We start from the raw sequence: 23,924 nt of genomic DNA, 5'->3' as shown, positions 1-23,924 counted from the left end.
CATTTATTTTGCATTTTTATTTCCCCTACAACTATAAAAAACTTACTAATTTATAAAACAACAACATACGAAATATTCGTGGTAGGCAAGTTCGCCTGCCGAAGGCTGATGTGTTGCATGTAATTTAATATTCATTATATGCACTATAAACGCTCTGCCACTATGATTGCATGATCTGTCAATCTGGCCAATTGCAGGACTATCTTCCTCCTTTTCCCTTAACATTTTTCCGAATTTTCCTCGTTTGGCTTTTCGGGCGATAAAAACGAAGCGAAAAGTGCCGCTATCTATTAATATCGCTTTTGGCTTTTTCGCTGGCGGGCAGCTGGTAACTGGTTGTTGGTAGTTCGTAGTTGGTAACTGGGAAAAGCTGGTAACTGGGAATGAAAAACGCTGAAAACTCCTAACGAACGACACCTGCCCTCGGAAAAGCACCTGCCTTCAGCCCCCGTTCCTGCCGCTGCACCGTGGAAAAAAGAAAAAGAAAACCTGAGGCCCATTTGGTGGCGTGTGTCTCGCTTTTCTTCTTGCTGTTTGCATTGGTCGCCCCTTTTCCTTTTGGCGATACACTGCTGCTGATGTTGCACGAATGTTGTAAATCAAAAGTAGGCGAGTCACACGAAGGGTCTTCCTACCCCCTCCTGGAATCTCTTGCCCTTCCCAGCACCCATCCCGAACAGCGCCTCTACTGCTGCTGCTGCTGCTGCGCCTATTTGACTGGCAGGCCGAGCGGATAACGCTGGCAATTATCGCGCTTGTGCCGCACGAACAGCGGAAGCGGCAGAGGCGCCACTTCATGTTACCCGGTCCGATTCCCCTCACCCTCCATACTTTATATGGTGGCATCCTTTCCTTTCTTTTGCCATACTCTTTTTTCTTTGTGCAATCCAATTGGTAGCGCAGAAAACAAAGCAAAAACTATTGAAAATAACAACAACCAGTCCCGGCTGCAAGTCCCCAAAAAATATACTAAAAAAACAGCAAAGAAAAAAGGAAGGACTCATGCACCTAGACCACCCCCTTCCGGTCAGTCAGTCAGTCATTGAAGTCATTTATTGCCACCAAAAGTTTTTCGCTGTTTGCAATACCCTGGCAGAGGGCTATTATGGAAATAACACTACTCAGAGTTTATAAAGGATCTTGATTCGGTTGACTCTAGCTAAGTAAATTATTTGTTTAGTTTTAGATTTATGTTTCCAAGTCGTGAAATTGGAAGATTTGTAACATGACTAAAACGGATCTTTTTTTTTTTAATAATCGATAATAATAATAAATTAACGATAAACTTTCTAAAGGTGAAAATGGTGTGACCAAATATATATTTATTTTTGTAAAATCAAGTTGGAACCTTGCCTGTTTTAAGGGTATATAAATTTTCGATAAGCCATTATAGGCATTCTTTTTCTTTTTTTTACTTCTGGCCAACTGTACTTGTCTTTGGAGCTGGAGCGGATCTGGACGACTACTTCCCTGGAAGGTCCATTCCGTTCCACTCCGTTCCGTGTGCAGGATATGTTTACAATTTGTGGACACGCCGACCGTCATTTGATTGCTCCCCTCTCGCTTGTCGAATTCTTGGTTAATTCGCCAGGTGCCTTTAGACTGCGCATTGCCTTCATGGCCTGAGAGGGGGCATTAGAGGCTTGGTGAAAAAAGAGAGGAGGGACTACCATGATAAGCGGCCACTGTTTGTTTGCTCAGGAGCCGCACGGAAGATGACGTGCCCGGGATGGCCCATAAATGAGACTGACTAAAGCAAACAAGACCGGATATACAGGATACATACAATCAAATAAAGCTAGCCGTAACCGGAAAAGGGCAGGTCAGCTCTATGTCTCCCTTAATCTGACCAAACACACCTCTAATCGTAAATTTTTCCTAATTATTTGGAAAGTTAAAACGATTCTCTGATTTTTGGATAAATGGTAATACATCCCATAGACCTTAGAGATTGATAATGGAAAATTAGACATTAAACATAAATGTAATATAAAATTCTATAAAATAATTTGATAAATTCCCGATTTTTCGCAGTCATTAACAGCAAATTGCAAATTTAAATAAAAAGTAACGGCTGTAAAAATATTCATCTGCTAATTCTCAAAGCTGACAGCTATATTACTTAAATTTAAAACTGAGGAGCCAACTGTCACAGTTCTATTATGAATTTCCATTTACAGCACAATTATCACAAAAATTCTGATCAGTTTAATTTCAAAATTGCTATGCAACCACGTGATTTTATACGTATATTACTTATATTCTCCTTGCGTTTTGCTATAAATTTTTTGATTCTCTACTATCAAAAATATTACGGCGTCAAAACGAAGCACGGCGTGGAACTCTTAACAGTAGACAAAAGCTGAAGTCTGTGAAACGTGTACAGCTGTTTTTTGTTTTGCACGCCACTTTTGTTTTGACAAGATGGAAAACTGCATTAATTGCGAGGAAAACACAAGAAAATACAAATGCAGCAAGTGTTCGGCACCCTAGTAAGTAACTTTATGTGCAGTAACTAAGTGGAATTTAAAAATACTAAAATTTCAGCTGCTCTGTGGCTTGTTATAAGGCCCACAAAGATTCGCCAAAATGTGTGAGAATAGATATGGAGGATAAAAAGCCTGAAAATGCTTTTCAGGAGGAACCAACACTTCATGTCCCATTTCCAACAGATGATACAGTGCCCACAGAGAAACTTCAGAAATTAGGTGGGCTTTTGCACATATTTAAAATCACACATGGTATTTTCAATGGTTTCCATTTAGAAAACTCCCAGGATCTACGTAACTTACTCCACAATCCCCACCTGCGTTCACTACTCCAGCAGATCGATGTGGCCATCAATGCCCAGACCGCTATGATCGCAGCCATGCAGGAGCCTCTCTTCCTGGAGTTCGCTAATGCTTGTTTAAAAGTTGTTGAACCTATGACCGATGCAGAGCGAGCTGAATTCGAAATGTGTTCCTGAAAATACCCCAAAATCACCCGCTTGAGAGTCTTAATAAAGGCTGCCATGTATTTTTTAACTAAAACATCCCAAAATCTGTTATAGTTCCATTGTCGTCTTGCTTTAAAGGACTGCTGGAAAGAAGAAGTCACCAAAAGTTAAAAGCAATCTGAAGAAACCAGAACCTACCCTTATCCTCCCACTATATATTCAATGAGATCCGCTGGCATCTTGGCTTTGTTTAGTTTGTGAGCCAAGCCAAAGTAGCGTCGCCTTAGCAAATAAGCCATTTCTTTTGGCTGCCTGTTCCTGGTAAAGATGCCCTTACGATTCCCACCAATTCTCGAAAAAGCTAGGGCCAAAAATGTAAAACACTAAGTTGTAACTCAACTACTTATCTTCACTTACACTGAGCCGTTTGGAAGTCGGCAAAATTCCAAACAAACTCCCCAATGAACCAAGGATTGTTACGCAACTTATCGAAAGCCTGAAAGTGCTTGGAGTACAACTGCCGCTGGAAGTCGGGTGAGCCCATCAGCGATGGTAGCTTTTAGGGGAAAACCATAAAAGTTGGATTTGTAACATTTTCATGATTTTACTCCTTACCGATCGGTAAATTTCTATTGAGTCTGCTCCGTACTCCATCATTATCACCAGTTTATTGGTCTTATTACGCCATATTTGAGCCTCTCCAACAACGGAATCTTTTATCCTGTCCAGACGGGCTGAATGTGAGTACCAACCATAATAGCGATTAAAGCCCAAAATATCGAGCAATTCTACGAGTATGCATTTATCAATCTCATCGATTGGCGTTGCTAAGGCAACTGTTAAGGGTCGACCATGGGCCATTGCCCGGGTGTAATTCACCAAAGATCTATAGAAAGAAATTTTGGGACTGCATACTAGAATATTTATCCTGAACCCACTTGAAGTATTGTTCGGACATGTTATTTGAAGAACAGCTGGGTTCATTCGCCAGTGACCAGGCGATGACACTTGGATGGTTTCTGTCCCTGTGTATCAGTTGTTCCATCACTGACATGTGGTTGTATAGCAGGCGGGGATGAAATCTGCCTAGGTCCACTGCCGAACACTCGTCTATTATCATAATGCCCTGCTCATCGGCAAACTGCATGGACTCTTCGGAGTACGGATAGTGCGAGGTGCGATAGGCATTCGCTCCAATCCACCGTAGCAGATTAAAGTCACGAAGCATCAACGGATTATCGTGACCCCTGCCGCGAATCTAAAATAGAGTTAAGAAATTATTAATTTCTCAAATCATTTTTAATCAATAACTAATTTTGATTTTTACCTCCGAATCCTCGTGGCGACCAAATCCTCGTAGATATAATGGTTTCCCATTAAGGAGAAGGCTATTGTTGTCCCATACCAGGCTGCGTACTCCCACTGATATCCGGTACACATCCAGAAGGTCATCATTTGGGGACTGTTCGGTCGCTGAATCGCCCTCGAAGAGAGATATTTTAAGTTTATAAAGATAGCCTGGTTGAGAATTCATAAGGTAGGGCCACCAAGGCCGTACTTTGGGGACATGTAATATGCCCTCGAAGTGATGTCTGCTTGTATTTTGTGCTACCACTTCACCTTCACGGTCCTCAAGTTGGACCTTAAAATAGTACTTTCTCGGCCGTGTCCTTATGGATTTACCATTCATCCACAAACGGTAATTAACTTTACCCACTTTCATCGGTGTATATTCGGTGGAAATGGAGACGTCACTAATAAAAACGAGGGGTGTGGTGTACAATAGGACGCTCCTGTGGATCCCAGCATAGTTGAAAAAGTCAAAACTGTAATCACTGTCTTCTCCTTGGGGAATCGTAAAGTTATACAGCCTATTGTCGCACATCACAGTCAATCGGTTTTCGGCACCGAAGTTTACTAGACTTCCCACCTCCGCCTCAAAGGGTAATCCCCCAAAGCTATGAGCCATGACTGGTTGCCCATTGATCCATACTTCGGCTTGGTAATTGATACTACCAAATCGAAGCCAGGTGCGAAACATTCGATTCCAGGAGGCTGGCACAAAGAAGCTTCTTTCGTACCAAACGGGGCCTACATGGTCACGCAGCGACCGGCTCACGGTGATGTCATTAAAAGATGCAGGCACTGCCATGGGTATTACACGGCGACCCAGTTGGCTTAGGCCTTTCTCGAACCATTTCTCCTGATAGCCTTCCATGGGCCGATTAGAAGAACTCTTCAACATTTGCCAGATTCCATCCAACGATCGCACCTCTCGTGTCTCAGAATCCTGAGGATAAAGTAGACCACTTGTGGATGTGGGCAATGATAGTGTTGCATTAAAGTCAAGATCTAAAGATGATCCTTGGACAAAGAAAAGTCTTCCCAAGCACAGCCACGTTTCAAGATGCATATTGACAAAATTCAACACTTTAAGATTTCACATCAGAAGAAGAAACCTTTTATACCTATTTAAAGGCGGAACTGATTTAATTTGTCAGAAATCTCGTTAAATTGAAATTTAGTTAAATAGAAACTGCTGTCTTATATGTTAGTGTAAGTTTTATTCAAAATGAACTGAAACGGGATAGGAATTGAAAGTGATATTTGGATGATTCATGTGAAGTTTGAAAAACTCATGTTCTCCTAGTACATTCCAGATTACAGGAAGTTCCTCCTATAACGAAAAATATTATTATTGGAAAATAAACAGTTAATACGCTTACATTCGTATTTGGATCCAAATTATTAAAGCATGTGTTTTCGTTTAAATGTATATTAAGCGTTTTTAGACGGTCACTGCCAATCTCCTGAGCTGCGAATGTAAATTCCTCAACATCAAAGTGGCATTTATCAAGGCCCAGGATCTCACATGTCTTCGGGCAATTTAAAAACATTTCGCAGTCATTTCTATTACTATATACTAAACAATTTTTCAAATATATTTCCTTGATGTTATCAAAGCATCCATAATATTTGAGGAACAATTCATTGTCCCACTTCAGGATCGTAACTTCGACAGGTTCTATTCCTCTAAATAAGTTAACCCCTTTATAGTCTTTGTATATCTCGAGCATATTGATTTTGCGGTAAGATGATAAGCTCAAAAGCTTACCGAGGAACGAGGGGCTAACTTCATCGCATATAAATATGTGCTTTAAGTCAAAAAATGGCCTGCAATTCATTAAAAAAAAATTATTAAATTCCCCGCAAAAGCAGTGTATGGTCTCTAAGTTTTTAATACCGTCCAAAGGCAAATTAATAGCAGGAACAAATCGATCAAAATCAAATACATTCAATTGAAGACTTTTTATCTTTCTGGTTTTCAGAATATTACCCAAATGATCTATTTGTAATAGCTTGCAGTAGGTAACTGTAAGGTTTTCTAAAAACTGGAAATTTTCAAAGTTCTCGCCAGTAAAATTCCCAAAAGGACTTAATGTTCTTAGATTGGGAAAACTTTGTATCATTTTTGGTACATCCGAATTGTTCAACATAAACGAGTATGTTGAAAAGCGAAAATCGTTTACACTTGGATAAACGTAATTGGTAAGAATATCCCAGGTCCTTCTGTCCTCCATCTTCAGTCGTAAGCACTTCAGTGTTTTTTGAGTGCTTTCCAGGAGGAAATTGAGATCCCGGTTGCTTATACTCTTTTCAAATAAGTTCAAAGTTGCATGTTTGTTTTCAGAACGCCAGACATTTGGCATTATTTCTAGGAGTCGAGGATGCAATTTAGTCAGCAATAATTGAGTGGGAATATCAAGGAAACCCAAAATGCAAATGAGGATATCGTCTGGCAGGCCTAAAAAAGCAGAGTTCGCATTCTGTAAGTAAAAAAACAAACAATTAGCAAATGATTTCAAACTTTAATTAATTAAAAAACCTTTTTTTCAAACAAAAAATACCCAAATATACTAATTTTCTTTGAAAATGTACTCCAGCTTAGGTATTTTTAGTTCAAATCGGCAGTCAGCTGCACTGTTACCAAATAACAGCGTGCCTTTAGCGAGTAGAAGAGTGCTGTTAAGCGCACGAATCGCTGGCAGCAAAAACAAACTGAAAATATAATAATCTTCGGAGTTTTTCATCACTATTTAGTGAAAATACTAATAACCAGGATGCAAAAGTACGATAAGATGGAAAAGATCGGTGAGGGCACCTACGGCACGGTGTTCAAGGGACGCAATCGCGACACCATGGAGATAGTGGCCCTGAAGCGGGTGAGACTGGACGAGGACGATGAAGGTGTACCTAGCTCAGCCCTCCGGGAAATATGCCTCCTAAAGGTATGTTTAAGAATTGATGGCCCGCTTCCAGTCCGAAAATCTATTTTTACACCCGCAGGAGCTAAAGCACAAGAACATTGTGCGCCTCATAGACGTACTGCACTCGGACAAAAAACTCACCCTGGTATTCGAGCACTGCGACCAGGACCTCAAGAAGTACTTTGATAGTCTCAACGGGGAAATCGACATGGCCGTCTGCCGGAGCTTTATGCTCCAGTTGTTGCGCGGACTGGCCTTCTGCCACAGGTACAGATTACTGGTTTATATAAAATCGGTATTTTATTGTTTTCTTATTGATTCCAACTTCTAAATTATGACATTGTTCCGCTTTCTAGCCATAACGTTCTACATCGTGATTTAAAGCCGCAGAACCTTTTAATCAACAAAAATGGAGAGCTAAAGCTTGCCGACTTTGGTCTGGCTCGAGCCTTTGGAATTCCCGTTAAATGCTACTCTGCAGAGGTGGTGACCTTGTGGTACCGACCACCTGATGTCCTATTTGGAGCCAAGCTTTATACTACCAGCATAGACATGTGGTCGGCCGGATGCATTCTCGCAGAACTGGCGGACGCAGGACGACCGCTGTTTCCCGGTTCTGATGTACTTGACCAGCTAATGAAGATCTTCCGAGTGCTGGGCACCCCTAACGAGGATTCATGGCCGGGAGTTTCGCACCTATCCGACTATGTGGCGCTTCCATGTAAGGATTTGCAAGATACTTTATTGTTTTGTCATTGGCATTATAACTATTATTTTATGACAGCCTTTCCGGCAATTACCTCGTGGAGTCAATTGGTGCCTAGGCTGAACTCTAAGGGACGGGATCTATTGCAAAAACTGCTCATCTGTCGGCCAAATCAGCGGATTAGCGCCGAGGCGGCCATGCAACACCCCTACTTTACGGACAGCAATCACTGAGATAACCCCTAGCCTCTATCCGGGCGACTCTTTCCACGTACTTTGATTAGAATTAAGCCGAAAGACTAACCTGGTCCAGCTATGAATGTGTGGAGTGTCAGCAGATCTTTAATTTATATTTATGCACTAGATGTCGATGATACACGAGTATAAACGGACATTTATATTTATTCGTTTGTTTTTTTCACCATTTCATTAATGACAATCCTAAACAATGTGACATTTTAGCTGCCAAATTAATTGTTAATATTGTAACACACTGGTTGTTTTTGTTCAATCTTTTGATTTTGTTTAAAAATGTTTTTGTTGATATGTAGGCGATATTTACTGTTTGTATGAGAGTGCCACAAATAATTTATAATCCGATAAAATTCTTTTAAATCTCAGTTCTTGCATGCAATTTTAAAAACTAGCCAAGATTTCTGGTTTCAAAAATGAATGGTAAACGTATATGTAATGTTTCAGAGTTTTTCTAATCAAATTAATTTTGAATTCCAAAGAAATCCGCTTTTTCCGATTGAAGTGAAAACGGATGTTTTAAACATTAAATAATTAAGATTCGCAAATTCACCTGTAACCTAGTTGTGTAGACCAATAAAGAGGATACTTACCAGATCATCATCATCATCTGGTACGTCCATGATTTCGTATAGATGGCTCTAGCTCAACCACTAGTACGAAATAAGGGTTAAAGTTGCTCTGCGCACACGTCAAATTGAGAATGAGTAGTCCAAGTATTGAGAGATATTTTTATTGTGCCTCGAATTGTTCACCGAACCGGTCGCGTTTTTGCCTTTTGACATCCGAGTCCCTCGGGAGTTTTTCTATATATTTAGAACGATAAACAACCGTATCAGCCGACCTGTGGATCGCCAATAAAGAGCTGATATTCCAGATTAACATTTAGCTGTGTTGAAATCAGCAAATAAAATAAGAATCTGTCATTGTTCGTCACCGGTTATAAGGAAAAATCCCAAAAAATAGGGTTTCCAATATGACCTGGGGATTTGTGACCTGTGGCCCTAATGAGGCCTTAGTTGTTTCTGGTAAGGCCACACCATTTTAATATGCAAAAAACACGAACCACTTACCGATTAATTAAAGAAATTCAGTGAATAAAAATAAAATGATAGCCCATACAGACACATACACATATTCACCCCACCCCGTCTGACGTCATTATCGATTTTTGTGTACATAACAGAAGTATAACAGAGCAGGTCTCACAGAAGCACAATGCGCGCGCATTTCAAACGCCGTAACGATGCTGTAATCCGAATGTTTTGTAAACAAAGTGTTTTTTCTATTTTCGCTGCAGGATGTTGCTACATGAAGCCGCTTTTGGTGCCGGGTGGCAGGGCCTTTGTATGGCCCACCATCCAGCAAGTTCAACGGTTGGTATTTATTAGTTTTGATCAGGGATTCAACAACAAAAGTGTTCCATTTTTTCGTTTAATGTTTGAATCCCTAAACATATTTTATTACAAGTTTTCTGCGAATTAAGTGTGTCTGATCTCTTACAGAATTTCGCTGAACACGATGACTCTCCAGGTGGAGAGTCCTTGCGTGTACACCAGCCAGGGAGTCCCCATCTCCGTGACAGGAATTGCACAAGTTAAAGTTCAGGGTCAAAACGAAGACATGCTGCTTACCGCTTGTGAACAATTTTTGGGCAAATCGGAGGCAGAGATTAACCATATTGCTTTGGTCACCCTCGAAGGACATCAGCGGGCCATTATGGGATCAATGACCGTGGAGGAGATTTACAAGGACCGCAAGAAGTTCAGCAAGCAAGTGTTCGAGGTGGCTTCTAGCGATTTGGCCAACATGGGAATAACTGTCGTCTCCTACACCATCAAGGATTTGCGCGATGAGGAGGTGCGTTGGTCTAACCGATTAGTAATGGTCATAATTCCTGCTCAACTAACCAAATCATCAGCAGTGATGGGAATTGGCAATGTGATTATTCGTGAAGTGAGCTAGAAACTATATTTTTTAAAGATTTACTTGCTTTAAAAGAGTTCGTGATCGCGCCTTACTATATTTTACTTCTTAAAAAAAATCGAAAGGCGATTTCCCATCACTGTGTACTGGCTTTAAGCCCGTTCTTCCCAAGTAACCTCTTGTATATATGTATATATATATATTTCTTGCATGTCCACATGGATCCACCTTAGGGTGACTCAAAGGTGCGTATGTCCGCTCAACCGCCTGTGTGTGGAATCGATGGGATCCGTGGCCCATTTCCTGCTTCTTATGAGATAAACGGGATACTGACTACCCGCTCTCAATTTCCTTTTACAGGGCTATCTTAGGTCGTTGGGTATGGCTCGTACGGCGGAGGTGAAGCGAGATGCTCGGATCGGCGAGGCTGAGGCCCGCGCCGAGGCCCACATTAAGGAGGCCATTGCTGAGGAACAGCGTATGGCTGCCCGTTTCCTCAATGACACCGATATTGCCAAGGCACAGCGTGACTTCGAGCTTAAGAAGGCCGCCTACGACGTGGAAGTGCAGACCAAAAAGGCCGAGGCTGAGATGGCTTACGAGCTGCAGGCGGCCAAGACCAAGCAACGCATCAAGGAGGAGCAGATGCAGGTCAAGGTGATCGAGCGTACCCAGGAGATCGCAGTTCAAGAACAGGAGATCATGCGTCGTGAACGGGAGCTGGAGGCCACCGTTCGTCGCCCAGCTGAGGCGGAGAAGTTCCGTATGGAGAAGCTGGCCGAAGCCAACAAGCAACGCGTGGTCATGGAAGCCGAAGCAGAGGCTGAATCGGTTAGATACCATTTAAATATTTAAATTTAATTTAGGATTAACTGTATCTATTCGTTCTTTTACAGATCAAGATTAGGGGCGAAGCCGAGGCTTTTGCCATTGCGGCCAAGGCGAAGGCAGAGGCCGAGCAGATGGCCCAGAAGGCAGAGGCCTATCGCGAGTACCGGGAGGCTGCCATGGTGGAGATGCTGTTAGATACGCTGCCAAAGGTGAGTTTTTCTTTATTAAGCAATTTAAACAAATTTTAATGTCAATTATGAAATTTAATGTTCTCTTTTAACCCAGGTTGCCGCCGAAGTCGCTGCCCCACTGTCGCAGGCCAAGAAGATTACGATGGTGTCCAGCGGAACTGGCGATATAGGAGCCGCCAAGCTAACCGGCGAGGTCCTGTCTATTGTCAACAAAGTGCCAGAGCTGGTCAAGAACATAACCGGCGTGGACATTGCTCGGGTACGTTCCAATTCTGAATTTATCTAACTTCGAACCTCGTCGAGATGAAGTTTAGACGACGAAACCAAACGAAACCAAAACAAATGGCAATCAAAAGACTTGGTAGACAAGAGGACGCGAACGCGGATTTAGTTTGCTTCCTTTAATTGATTTTGAGCCTTGTTTTGCGATCTTGATTCCCTGATTTCGATTCACTTTATGTTTCCTTTCTCTTCATTTCAGTCTGTGCATGCTGGCTAAAAAAAGTACCCAATCGAAAACCAAATCAGAACACACAATTATGTACTCTGCAAAATAAAAAAAAACAAAAACAAAAATATAAAACAAAAATGAAACAAAATAACGCAATCTTGAACGATCGAATACTTCAAAACTGAAATCGAACGCATTTAATCTTTGTTTATGTATTTAACGACATAATTAATATATTATTGAATCTTTGTGCTAACCCGACAAATTTTGCAACATGTTTTACACACACACTCAGAGAGAGGAGCAAAGATATTTTGTATTCAATATATATGTATTTATATAAGTGTATTGCACAGAGCGTGGAATAAATATTCTTCCTTGAATCAACAAATAGTGGATTTTATTTGGAAAAAGGGTTAATATTGCTAAAAATATTAAAAACATTCATCTTAAACATACACTTCAAATTCAAGTCAAAAGGTCGAAATTGGTTGAATTCGAAAGACCGTTAAAGTATCGCTGACGTTTTTTTGACACGAAAATATTATCAAGCGATAGTTAATTCAAAAAAAAAACAATGTGACCATTTGATAGTTATCGTTATCGATTGTCAAACTAGGCAGTGATTTTAAAGTAATGCGATTACTTTTATTTTCCGTTTCACTATCCGGTAACACTATACAGCTCTATCCAGCTGTGCGGATCAAAAATTCTAATCAGAATATCAGTATTATAAAGAAAATAATTCCCGAAAGTAAAGACCCGAGGAAACTCGCTTGAATTAGGGCTAGTCTAATTTAAATCAAAGCAGGGTAGGGCTTACCCTCAGCGTCGAAAACAGGGAAAATTGGCAGCAACAATTCGGTAAAGAAAAAAGTTCTGACTTCAAAAGGAGAAAGAAATGGTAAAAACCGCATAAATTAGCCAAGCGTAACCGTAGAACTGTTTATAATAACGCAATTAAGTGGTGGCTAGCAGACTTGTTGCTTTTTTCCATTTTTCATATCACTACTGGCTTTTATTGATTTTGTTTTTGGACTGTTATCAACAACCTGCCGTCCGCACCGTCCCCCTCAAATAATTCGGTGTTCCTATTTACCAACCAAACAATTGGTTTCCCCAGCTATCTTATCAGTCAGTACCCCGCGGATCTCGCTAATTTGTTTATACTCAACTGATCAATCACATCGGTCGCCGTTAATCCGTAATTGGATAGAGATATCTGGAGAACCAGACGCTAATTGAACGGTGGCTTTGTTAATCAGTTGGTTGCTTCCCTACAAAAAAAAACGTTAAAATTGAACGTGTTAAATAGTAATTTGCGCCTTTAACAATGCCGAACCCAACACAAAATCAATAAATGCAGTTACTGACCACCACCTCCAACCCACCCCCTTTTTTAATTTATATATTTTCTGATTTCAGCAGCAATGTTGAAGTCGAAGGTGTAACTATCTGGATACCAGCAATAAATCTTACTACAAACAGATATTTTATCAATTGCGAGTAACTGAAGCCAAAAACTTCGCAAAAATGAAACTAAAACGCTGGCGGCACAAGCGTAAATAGTTATTTGCTCACAGATATCCGAAGGAGAAAGACCCTCTCAAGCAGCCAGAGGAGAATAATCTTAATTCCTTTGGAAAATCTTCGAAAAACAAGCAAAACAAATCATGCTAGGACGCACACAAAAACTGCTGTTGGGTATATCAATTCTGATTCTTGTGGATGTGGTTTGGGTCTCCTCCAGCGAGTTGACAAAGGTGAGGTCTTTGTATTTTATATATCAACAATCTTCTTACAATTTATCTCTTAGTTTCTGTACAATGAGGCCAACTTTGACAAGCCCTTCTTTTGCACATACTTCAAAACCTCTATGTTTAGCATTTACCTGCTAGTCATTGGCATCCTGGCGCCATGGAAAGAGTCCTGTGATCGTCAAAATGGAAACTATGCTGTAAGAGATTAAGTATTTAAACTATAAAACCAAATTAATGATTATACTTTCCCAAGATGATGGAACAGAATGCAGACGATGAGAATTATTACTCCAATCAAGCTGTTTTGGTAAGCAAGAGTCTTTCTGAATTGATTCCAGGAAATTCTCTAAATTTTACCCATACTTCCTCTAGGGAGACCCCACCTATGTCCCCATCAGATCACCTCATTTGGGTAGACAAGCTAACGGTACCTCAAACTCCCTGTCCGGGACCGAAAGCGATGATTCCAGTGTGAGGAGTGTTCGCTTCAGCAAAATGGCCGAGGTCAGAGAGATGTCTGCTCACGAAGCCACCGATGCTTTGATGGCCCGGCTATCGTATGCTGCCAGTTTGAGGATTAGGAGGCAGAAGACCCACCATAAGACGGCCAAGACTGCATTGCTGTTTTGCCTTCTCTGGTTCGTGGCCAATTACTTCTTCCAATTAGCCCTCGAAATGGATGAGGCGGCCATGATAACGCTGGTCAGCTCGACGTCGTCGTTCTTCATTATTTGTCTAGCAGCCGTATTTCCCTCGGCAGCAGGTGACAAGCTGACCATCACCAAGGTGATTGCGGTGGCCATGAACATTGGCGGGGTGGTAGCCATTACCATGAACGATCTGCACGATACCAAGATGACGAGAGGTGTCCTTTTGGCCCTTTTCAGTGCTTTTTTCTATGCAGCCTATTTGGTTTTTGTAAAGCGAAAAAGTGATACGGAGGAAAAAGTCGATATACCGCTGTTCTTTGGTAAGCCAAGTGAAATTTGTGTGATATATTATTTGTAATCTTTGACTCTCTTTCAGGCTTTGTCGGTCTGTGGAATCTCTTGCTACTGTGGCCAATTTTCTTTATTCTGCACTTCACCAAAATCGAAACCTTCGAGCTGCCCAGTCAAGGGCAGTTTGCCCTACTGTTTCTGAACGGATTAATTGGCACGGTGCTGGCAGAAGCCCTTTGGCTGTGGGGCTGCTTTTTGACCTCTTCCTTAATTGGTACACTGGCCATGTCGCTACAGATTCCATTAGCCATCATGTTCGATGTCCTGCTCAAGAACAAGCCGTATTCGCCGATGTTCTACATGGGCTCGATACCTATATTTGTGGCATTGGTATTCGTTTCGCTATTGATGCGAAACGATGATTCCGATCCACTAATGAAGCTGTTTAGAATTGTATATAGAAAAGTCTGCCGGTGCCATAAGCCAAGCATTGTTAGGTGAGTACTGTATTCTGCCTAAATGAACTACTTTTGAACAGGATCTTTATTCACGTAGGGTCAACGATGACGAACAGCAGGAGTCGCTGATAAGCAACAGCGATTAAACGCACATGATGATCTTGAAGGCTTGTTTTTTGTGAAAATCGCGCCTCTACAAAACTTTGAATGTTGCTCATTGCAATGCAATCTAATACTTGGCTGTTCACGAGTTCGTTTCGAATCGTTCTTAAATCTATTGGGAGAAGTCCTGCACAATTCCCACTCTGCGATGTTTTATGTTTCTCATATGTGCATTTTCCGTTGGATATTACTTTGTTGCGATCTTACGTACAACTATTTATTATAATCTTACAAGTGTATTCTCTGTAAATAGCTTTAGCTCCCACGAATACAGTTTATCTATGTGATAGTCTACAACTTTTTGCTGAAGTCCACCTATAATTTATTAATTTTCTCGGTATTCACACTGCGCTTAGCCTATAATTGTTGACTTCTCAATACAAGATGAATATAAGAAAACATATACACATATTGATAACTAATAACGATAATAAAAACTTGTCTACCGTAAGCTTAAAAGCCGAAAACGTATATATATAGAATCCAACAGCAGTTGAAAAGTTCATAAAAAACTGAATCATAAATGAAATAACACCGATTAGCTCAACCGCCATTGATTACTAACGAATGCTCACTTTCATCATACACCTTTGCATTGCAAATGTGTGAAATAGCCATTTAGCCATAGCCAATATCACTTTGATTACAAATTCTATTTTTAATTAATGTTCTAGTTAATAAATTTTACTTTCTCACGTACAAAGATTTTCTATAATGATATCAAACTTCCATATTTTAAAAGCTATTTATGTTTTGCGTAAATTTATAATTCAATACTTTAATTTTTGTGAATAAGAGAATTTACATGGCTTGTAATTATAAATTATATTTTTTAATACTTTAACACAAGTGAAAATACAAGTTATTTTCTATTAAATCACTCATTTTAATTTTCATCCTAGATCCTAAAAATATGTATTTACAATAGGTGACACTTAATTTCTAGCACTTAACTAGTTATGTACTCAATAAGATCACACAAGTTCATTTCTCTACTGAAAGCGCACACAAAGTGGCATCTGTGTGGCCCAGAGTGGCACGGTGAATGCTTCAGTTCCAGATCTCCATGCCTTCGGCAGATCACACTGTCGAAGTTGGCGATAAAGCAGGTGGACCGGAACCGGAGCTGAGTGGGATCTGTGCGGCTCGAGAGGTAGATGGTTCCATCGGTTCCATTGCAATGACAATGGCTCCTCCAACAGATGCATTTGGATCTGTTTCCGAGTATGGTGGCGCAGGCAGTGCCGCAATCCCAATGGGACCTGATTCACCTAGGGGCGATTGTGGACTTGGTGTCCCCGCTGCCGCTGCTGTGGGCGTGGTAAGGTTGCACATGCGCATCACCTCGTCGTAGCTGGGCAGATCCTTTTCATCTTTTTCAAGTTGATCGCGAATACGGTTGGCTTCCACGCTGCCGGGTTCAATGAAGAATATGTCGCCATAGCGGTTGCCAGAAGACTCCTCCGGTACGTTGAACACATTTCCCTGGCGGTCTGCAAGAAATCGAAGAAAAATAAGTGAGTCAATTTATGTTACTAAACCAAAGAGTTTTTAAGGTAATCTACTTAATAAAGTGATATTGAATTTTTAAAAACTTATTTAAGAAGCGACTCGAAAAAAGGAAAATATTACTGAAAGGTCGTTTGAAGGACATATATTTCTTAAAATTTTTAACAAAATTTGAAATTGTAGTATTAATTTCCGAATTCATAAAACCATATTTAAAACATTTTGCTGATTCATGAAAAAATTTTTAATACTGGAAGGAAAGCTGTCCTTTCAATTTAATCTTAACTTTAAAACAAATTTAATCAAAATGAAACATCTATAATTAGGATACACTCTCAATTCGCTTTCTGCTGTGATATAAACAGTATAAATAACACAATTATCTATTTATCACTTTATGACATTTGTTTTTAAAGTCAAATGTTAATAGAGTCAAAATATAGCTAAGACACTCGAAACTTCTCGCTGATAAGCCACTTGAAGTGATTAATTTTGGTGATATTTTTCACGGAATGTGTCCCACATATCCACACTAAACCAGTACCAGCTTGTCTCTGGCGACGATTTCCAGCTATTGAGTCGTGCATGCGCTTTGCCAGCTATCAAAACGAATAGATAAATCAATTATTTTGGCCATTGTTTCCGGCTGAAGGTCTGCCCGATCGGATCTGATCAGATCAGCTCACATCTTAGCTCAGCTTTTAGGGATACTAATAACATACGTATATCAGCTGAGCGATGACGAATATGGCAAACACAAAGCCCAGCGCCACGATTAAATTAGCTGTCAGACCCATTCTGCTATTCTCAAAGACTGCGGCCAAAATAATCGCCCCCAACCTAACCGATTAGATAGAGACCAATCCTGACCACTTTTCGTTTTTGGCACACGTTACCAATTCCAATGTCGTATCGCCGTTGATGTCGATGGTGCTGCCGAATCCTCTGTCTCTGCTGACGTCGACATCGCGGATGGCAAATCTTGGCCAATGTTTGGCTCTCCACGCGGATGTAGTAGCAGGCAAGGGGTATTAGGCAGAAAAACAGAAAGACCAGGGCCATATAGATGGCCACATGGACAACAAAGTCGCTGTCCCACTCCATTGTGGGCTCCGATCCGTGCATTATGGAAGTTTAGAACGACGCGGGACAGTAATCAAAGCCAAACTACAGCCACCAACTGCGCTTCGTAGGCCCTAGTATTGGCCATAGTTTGCCGTTTGGCACGCCATTGATTAGTCGCCCGAGATTAGATTGTCCGCCATGTTTGGTTGGCAATACCCCATAAACGTTGCTCCATATATCATCACATATACAATATATATATATATATATATACGACTCAATTGAGATATAAACAAAAAGCAAATGCGACTTACACATCTCAAAACGGGAGTTTCGACGTCTCGAACAGCAACATTTCAAGATCCAAATAACAGCGAACTTTTGGGAGAACAAAAGAATGGATTGGTTACCAAAAAAATAAAATCAAGTGGATCGCTTAGAGCTGAGGATCACCTGTAGGGCCGCATAGGCCACGAAGCCGATTAGCAGTAGTATGAAGAAAGTAACCAGGGGACTGGCATCCATTGTGCAACGAGCTCTCCAGCAGACTGACCCCCCAAAAACTGATTTGCAATATCTGCAAGGCGGTGGAATGGCCCTTATCACCAAAGTCCACAAAACAAACACTCCAGGCTTTATGGATTTATGGAAGCACTTGATCATCAAACCCGCCCACACACACACTTTGCCACAGCATATCAGTTACTCAATATATATATATAGTAATATATATATATATAGATGTATCAACCCGTCAATATCATCAATACATACCAATGGCAACTAATTGACGCTGGCGTTGACGTTCTCGGCGACGTCGACGCCTTACCGGATCCTGAAATCCCCGAGTATTGGTTCCGCAGCACTTGTTTAAGATAATCCATAGTATAAACTTTCAAGGGAATATCAGAGAAGATCAATAAACGATCAGGAAGGGGTGCCACCTTATATCCTTCGATTAAATCACTTAATATCTGGGCTAATACCATCATTTACAAAATGAAGAATACCATTTAACTTAGGTTAGTAGATATTAGTTAGTATAATTAGTAGCCAAATAAATTTAAGAGATTAAGCGAGGGACAGGAGCAAAACAATGCCGGACAGATACCTGAAGGGCGAAATAGATCATGGGCATGACCAGGAACAAGATGAAGAACAGCCCCACATAGAGGATAAAGAAATCCATTGCGTCATTCCCAGCCAGAAAAGAAGCACACAATCGAATCACTTGAATGGCGAGTTTAAACTGAGAACTCTCCAGAGCGAAATACAAACTAATCTTATCGGGGCCAAGGCAACCGTCTGATTGGCCAAGTCTATATATCTATATATACCCTCTGATAGCCGCCAAAAATAAGTCGAATTAGGTTTCGTTTTCGTTTTTTTGGGGGGGGGGAACCTACCATGTCTTCGTCCCCGGCGACTCCTGGAACTCCTAGCCTCAAAGCATATCCAAATGCAGAATCTCAAGAAACAGAAGGTAATGGCGCAGGATATGAAGGCCAGAAAGAAGAATATGAGGTATGGCGGTATATTCGACATTTCGGTGTCGGAAAATGCGGTATATCCACGTGGATAGGAGAGCACCGGCGAAGATATTCGCTCCATGAAAAGGCCTTAGGCCAACTGTCATATCATAACGCGTCGCTTTCAGGCTTTTGGCCAAGACTTATCGGCGCGACTGGTAAACGATGGGAAAATATAAAAGCGAGGGAATCGAGGGAGCGACGGACAGGTGTGTCAAGGGCCAGGTGATAAGCACTCGGCGAACAAAGTCCGATAAGATACGCCGCCATCTTCCTACTCACTCTGACGCTCTATTCGGTGTGTGCGATAAGTAAAAGTATCTATGTATCTGTGTATCTGACAGATATGCGCATAATTGCGCTTTGGATAATGTCAGACGAGCACGTGACTCTCGCAAAGTTCTCAAAAGCTAATTAGAAATGTCACATAATATCACAAAATGATAGTTGACATTTTAACAGTTCTCTATAATTAAAGTTTTAATAATATAAGTTCGTTTTTTTTCCTAAGCATTCATTATAAATATTAAAGAATGTTGTTTAGTTTTTTAAAGACCATTTTTCTCAGTGCAATGACTAGTTTGATTATCAAATCTAGACTTTTAAGTACATTAGATTAGATAAGCTTACAAATATTTATAATAAAGCAATTATTTACTTTCAAATCAAAACACATTATTTGCTGATTTTATTTTTTAGAAAAATAAGTTTAAGTTATCTTTTTCTTTAAAAGAAAAGTTAAAGCTTTGAAAACTAATCTTATGTTGGTTTTAAGGAAAATCATAAGCAATATAAAAAGTAACTAAAATGACTTATTAATGTTATTTCTTTTGTAATTTCCCACAAACTCAATTTAATTTCTATTTGTAAAAACGAATGACTGAAAGTAGAGCCTTCTTTTATGACTTAAGTTATACAACGCAATAATGTAACTCCCAAATTGTAAGCCCATCAACTGGAAGCCAAGCGTAAAAGCGCGAACACAACACGGATTTTAATTAATTCATAGCGATTAACTTGTGGCCAGACAAAAGAACAAGGCCGGAAGAACATGTTCAGCGCGAATTCGAATGCCACACATTAACGCGGCTGCTCACCTGGTGTCCAACTGAGACGACTGCTCTCTCCCGGTGACGAGGGGCAGGAGGAAACGAATCTGCTCAAGGGCGGACTAGGTGGTAATCTCCTTCGGCGTTTGTGGACCACACATCTCTGGAATTATCTACCGGTTTCACTCCCGTTTGATGTCTACCATATTTTGGGAAACAACTCACTCTGAGATAAATGTATACCATTGCTAGGAAGAACAGCATCAGGACACTGAACTCAACCCAATGTAACTGGTCGGCCATCTTTCGTTAAGGCTATATCTATATTCCCGACCTGCGTCTGCACATCTGAATAAATTAATGCTACTGCCGTACATTTTGAGTGGAAGCAACCAACCCTCCGAAGACACCGATAAGCATAGAACCATATAGATAAATAGATAACCTTATCGGGACACGCTTGTGACTCATGACTGTGCTCACCTGTGTTCAGGCTTACTCCTGACGGATCGATTCTATAGCTCTGGAGCACCCTTCCCGGTTGACGATTTGCTCGATCTCCACCAGGACCTGGACCACGACCATTTGTGGTCGTTTGGCTAGGAGTCTTTTGCCTGGCGCAAAGACAACAGGCCTAAAAATGGTCATCAGGGGATCGTTAGGATCAGCCAGAGCTTTTCTTTTCACGATAAATCACAGCAGAACTTACTCGAATCAATATGGATACAATTGAGATTATTAGGAACCAGCCAATCATCATAAAAGCGTAATAGGGCATTTTTAATTTGAGTACTTAATACCGGAAGTCCGGGAGAGACAACACTAATTTTCAACCGTTCGCCGAGCACAAGAAACCTTGCTAAAATGGCAAAGGCAACGCCAGTCATTGGTTAACAGCCTAATCACCAAAAACAAAAACCAAATCGAACACAACCCTTATCAATCGTTTGACAATTTTGCGATTAAAACTAGACATACACACATTGGCACTTTTAACACAATCGCTATAATGGATCGTACAGATAGATTTACGCACCTGGGGTTACGCCCCCTACCGAAATGCTCACGGCATCGAAATTCCCAGAGTTTATGTTTTTCCGACTCTTGTAGCACAGCTGTTGGGAATATAGATAGGGATTACCTTGGCGAAAACACTTTTAGAATCAGGAATATAACTCTTGATTAAAAATTGCTTAGCTCATGAAGTGTGCATCGTAAAAAGATATAAGAAATGCTGATAAAATAAATATGTTCAACCTTCTTTAAGGTTAAACGATCTGCGAAATATTGTTAGGAATTCTAACTAAGATAAAGTATTTTTAAAAAATATTATCTTTACACAACCCACTCGCTATGATGGTTTAAAATCGAAATCAGACACAGGGACATACGCACCTGGCAACCTGGGAATTTGAGAACTCTGGGAACTCCCACATTTCACGTGTTCTCTGATATTGTAGCACAGCTATCGGAACAGAAAAAAGAGAATTTAAAAGGCCTTGTTAACTGAGGATTACACCTCAATAATTGAAGTCTAATTTATACTATAAAGTTCTTTAAGAGATTATATACTCTTTCAATCTATCTCAAGTTGAGTGTCAAATTAAAACGAGTATCTACACTTCCGTCTTTTGAAGGGCTTGCGCTAGTTATCAAGAGTATATTCCCGATTTTAGAGGTCAAAACTCACAACAAAAACCAGGAAAAATAACAAAGATATGTAGAATATATCGATCACTTCCATTTCTCGGGAACAGAGAGCCGAGTTGAGTCTGCGATGGATTAACTTGGACTGCTGATATTTTGCAAAGAACAACGTAGAGTGCGAATCAAGTTGTTGGCTCATATCTTGGAAAAGTTTCCTTATTTTTATACCACTGTTAACCCCCGCATTGGACAACACTATCCTCTTATCTTATCGACAAAGCTTTTGTAGCTTTTTTTTTTGCAAACTGATTGATATGGGCAAGAAACCTGGATCTTACCCTCCATGGCCAGGCGCAACATCATCTCGTGACGCAGTAGACGGGCATAGACCCGCATATTCCACTCTTCGATCTTCAACTTGATAAACAGATAACACTCCTTGAGAGGGGATTAGGACATAGATAAATCTGGGACACATGGTTTTTGGAACCTACCCTCCCAACGAGCGCCACGACAATTAGAACAATAAATCCAAAGAAACCGATTTCCGCATACATTGGAACCTACTTTACGAAGTTTTATGTTTTCGATTGCTTAACTGGTAATTTTGTTCAAAGAAACTTCCAGTTTTTCACATTCTAATTTAGACGTTTTGACTAATGAAAACTAAGTTACTTGAGATATATCAACTCACCAGTTTCCCGCCTATATTGCAAGCAGCACACACACTTCCAATTGTGATTGGGACAGATATAGGCCTTGAGAAATAGCGAATTAACCAGGAATCAGAATTGGGATAAGTCAGCCGCACTCACCCTTATCAGTATGAGAAATATCAGAATGAAGGATATAAAATAGTAGCCCTCAACGAGATCCATTTCGAACCGAATCTGTGAGATGTGGAATAACAAATGAGCAAATGTGGCCCACGGGAATACGAAAATAAACGCCCCGGGGACTCTCTGATAAAACGCTTTCGATAAACAAAGATAAAGTCGGCGTTGCATCAAGTTGACAGCTTGGGTAATTCGGCTAAGTTGTCAGATAAGCAAATCAGAGCTAATTATAGCCGGTGGCAGTAAAACTGACATGTGCGGCCAGTTACGAGTTGGTTATCAACAATATCATTAAACCTAAGCCTATATGTCTATATGTTACAGATCCGACGCTCACCATTACGTCTGTCGTTAGTCCTCTCCGTTCTTGATCTGGCCGTGTTGTAATCATTAGACTGGCCAGCTCTCTTGGCCTTTTGATAGGCATTTGTTATGAACTGTTAGGTGGATAATAAACAAAGGAAATCCTATAGTGCATACTTCCGTTTAGAGTTCTACGATAACTACTTACGACTATCATTAATATGATGACTAATAGCACCACGGAAAAGGAACTCATTCCGGCACCCATGATTTTTGCAGTCCAATCTGGACAAATGCTTTATGACAACTGACTGGCAATCGAAAACTGGCGATTTCGGAGTCTCAACTCGATTGCCCATTATCCATATCTTATCATCGTATTACCGTTTTTCGAAACGCGATCAAAACGCACACTTACCTCGGGGGGAACGCCTTTTGCATGACTTATAGGCTACCTGTAAGTGGAAAAATTATTTAACAAATTCCTTTACTCGAGTGGATCTCTCCAATCTGAAGTCCCAACTCACCTTCAAGAAAAAACAGACGGCTAGGGCAAAGAAAGCCATAGAAATACCAAATGCTAGAGTCATCTTTGTCCTATTTGTTCCAAATGTGTTGAGTGCAAAAAGCCAACTGAAAGTAAATTCTCCAGTTCGCAGATGTGTGTGGGGTAATCTAGTTTGGCAATAGCTTTAATCGGTCTACTGCCGATTACTCCTTATCGGTCAAAATCTGGCGGAATAGGTTCTAGAACCTAACTTTTTAATACCTTACCAGCTGTATCAATAATGATTTTGGTTATAAAATTGAACAATCTACTTATATCTGGTTTCTAAAATAAATATATTTGTTAGAAATATGCAAAAGTATAGCATGGCTTAACAGATAAATAGACATCAAGATGAAATAAAGATAAGTAACTATCACATTAAACAAACCTTCTGTTAAAATCGAAATAACCGAATAAAAGAAATAGCACTGTGTTGTTTTTCTAAGAATCGGAAGGTAGATTAGGGTGAACTGCTTTCCAAACGGAAATTCTTTCTCTTCAAACTGCAAATTTTGATTGCGAGACCTTGAATAAGAGTAAAGCTAGCGAAAGC

General features: G+C 40.5%; 7 protein-coding genes across 23 annotated transcripts; 4 read left to right on the top strand and 3 right to left on the bottom strand.

The window, feature by feature from the left end:
* Positions 1-2,185: 2,185 nt before the first annotated feature.
* Positions 2,186-3,032, top strand: LOC108112269 (zinc finger HIT domain-containing protein 3). The gene is made up of 3 exons (XM_017222092.2): positions 2,186-2,492; positions 2,548-2,708; positions 2,766-3,032. The coding sequence occupies exons 1-3, from the start codon at positions 2,425-2,427 to the stop codon at positions 2,966-2,968; spliced, it is 432 nt and encodes a 143-aa protein (XP_017077581.1). The 5' UTR covers positions 2,186-2,424; the 3' UTR covers positions 2,969-3,032.
* Positions 3,033-3,111: 79 nt separating this feature from the next.
* Positions 3,112-5,351, bottom strand: LOC108112083 (beta-glucuronidase-like). The gene is made up of 5 exons (XM_017221832.1): positions 4,266-5,351; positions 3,877-4,196; positions 3,554-3,824; positions 3,356-3,494; positions 3,112-3,299 (listed from the first exon to the last, which is right to left on the bottom strand). Exons 1-5 carry the CDS (start codon positions 5,349-5,351, stop codon positions 3,139-3,141), a joined length of 1,977 nt encoding a protein of 658 aa, XP_017077321.1. The 3' UTR covers positions 3,112-3,138.
* Positions 5,352-5,482: 131 nt separating this feature from the next.
* LOC108113028 lies at positions 5,483-8,863 on the bottom strand. 2 transcript variants are annotated; one of them, XM_017223458.1, is made up of 3 exons: positions 8,757-8,863; positions 5,665-6,765; positions 5,483-5,615 (listed from the first exon to the last, which is right to left on the bottom strand). In XM_017223458.1, the coding sequence occupies exons 1-3, from the start codon at positions 8,784-8,786 to the stop codon at positions 5,502-5,504; spliced, it is 1,245 nt and encodes a 414-aa protein (XP_017078947.1). In that variant the 5' UTR covers positions 8,787-8,863; the 3' UTR covers positions 5,483-5,501. The 2 variants fall into 2 exon arrangements, with proteins under 2 accessions (XP_017078947.1, XP_017078948.1); XM_017223459.1 differs by lacking the exon at positions 5,483-5,615 and having other exon boundaries at positions 6,014-6,112; positions 6,183-6,765.
* LOC108113029 (cyclin-dependent kinase 5 homolog) lies at positions 6,948-8,315 on the top strand. The gene is made up of 4 exons (XM_017223460.2): positions 6,948-7,227; positions 7,286-7,473; positions 7,563-7,927; positions 7,991-8,315. Exons 1-4 carry the CDS (start codon positions 7,060-7,062, stop codon positions 8,143-8,145), a joined length of 876 nt encoding a protein of 291 aa, XP_017078949.1. The 5' UTR covers positions 6,948-7,059; the 3' UTR covers positions 8,146-8,315.
* A 28-nt stretch (positions 8,864-8,891) lies between the features above and the next one.
* Positions 8,892-11,953, top strand: LOC108113027 (flotillin-1). 2 transcript variants are annotated; one of them, XM_017223456.2, is made up of 8 exons: positions 8,892-9,191; positions 9,464-9,539; positions 9,669-10,023; positions 10,323-10,334; positions 10,450-10,920; positions 10,986-11,129; positions 11,206-11,370; positions 11,593-11,953. In XM_017223456.2, the coding sequence occupies exons 1-8, from the start codon at positions 9,140-9,142 to the stop codon at positions 11,608-11,610; spliced, it is 1,293 nt and encodes a 430-aa protein (XP_017078945.1). In that variant the 5' UTR covers positions 8,892-9,139; the 3' UTR covers positions 11,611-11,953. The 2 variants fall into 2 exon arrangements, with proteins under 2 accessions (XP_017078945.1, XP_017078946.1); XM_017223457.2 differs by lacking the exon at positions 10,323-10,334.
* Positions 11,954-12,219: 266 nt separating this feature from the next.
* LOC108113106 (solute carrier family 35 member F5) lies at positions 12,220-15,334 on the top strand. Of its 4 annotated transcripts, none has more exons than XM_017223583.2 (7): positions 12,220-12,426; positions 12,991-13,325; positions 13,379-13,519; positions 13,576-13,629; positions 13,695-14,292; positions 14,349-14,760; positions 14,819-15,334. In XM_017223583.2, exons 2-7 carry the CDS (start codon positions 13,236-13,238, stop codon positions 14,865-14,867), a joined length of 1,344 nt encoding a protein of 447 aa, XP_017079072.1. In that variant the 5' UTR covers positions 12,220-12,426; positions 12,991-13,235; the 3' UTR covers positions 14,868-15,334. The 4 variants fall into 4 exon arrangements, with proteins under 4 accessions (XP_017079072.1, XP_017079073.1, XP_017079071.1 ...); XM_017223584.2 differs by having other exon boundaries at positions 12,988-13,325; XM_017223582.2 differs by having other exon boundaries at positions 12,220-12,466.
* A 414-nt stretch (positions 15,335-15,748) lies between these two features.
* LOC108113107 lies at positions 15,749-23,134 on the bottom strand. 12 transcript variants are annotated; one of them, XM_017223587.1, is made up of 4 exons: positions 22,856-22,871; positions 22,498-22,572; positions 22,377-22,440; positions 15,749-16,376 (listed from the first exon to the last, which is right to left on the bottom strand). In XM_017223587.1, exons 1-4 carry the CDS (start codon positions 22,856-22,858, stop codon positions 15,964-15,966), a joined length of 555 nt encoding a protein of 184 aa, XP_017079076.1. In that variant the 5' UTR covers positions 22,859-22,871; the 3' UTR covers positions 15,749-15,963. The 12 variants fall into 12 exon arrangements, with proteins under 12 accessions (XP_017079076.1, XP_017079084.1, XP_017079085.1 ...); XM_017223595.1 differs by lacking the exons at positions 22,377-22,440; positions 22,498-22,572 and adding an exon at positions 23,030-23,134 and having other exon boundaries at positions 22,856-22,955; XM_017223596.1 differs by lacking the exon at positions 22,856-22,871 and having other exon boundaries at positions 22,498-22,586.
* Between the last annotated feature and the right edge of the window lie 790 nt (positions 23,135-23,924).

The sequence above is a fragment of the Drosophila eugracilis genome, unplaced genomic scaffold (genome assembly GCF_018153835.1).
Source record: "Drosophila eugracilis isolate 14026-0451.02 unplaced genomic scaffold, ASM1815383v1 contig_90, whole genome shotgun sequence".
Lineage (NCBI taxonomy): Eukaryota > Metazoa > Arthropoda > Insecta > Diptera > Drosophilidae > Drosophila > Drosophila eugracilis.
This window is presented reverse-complemented; position numbering and strand designations above follow the sequence as displayed.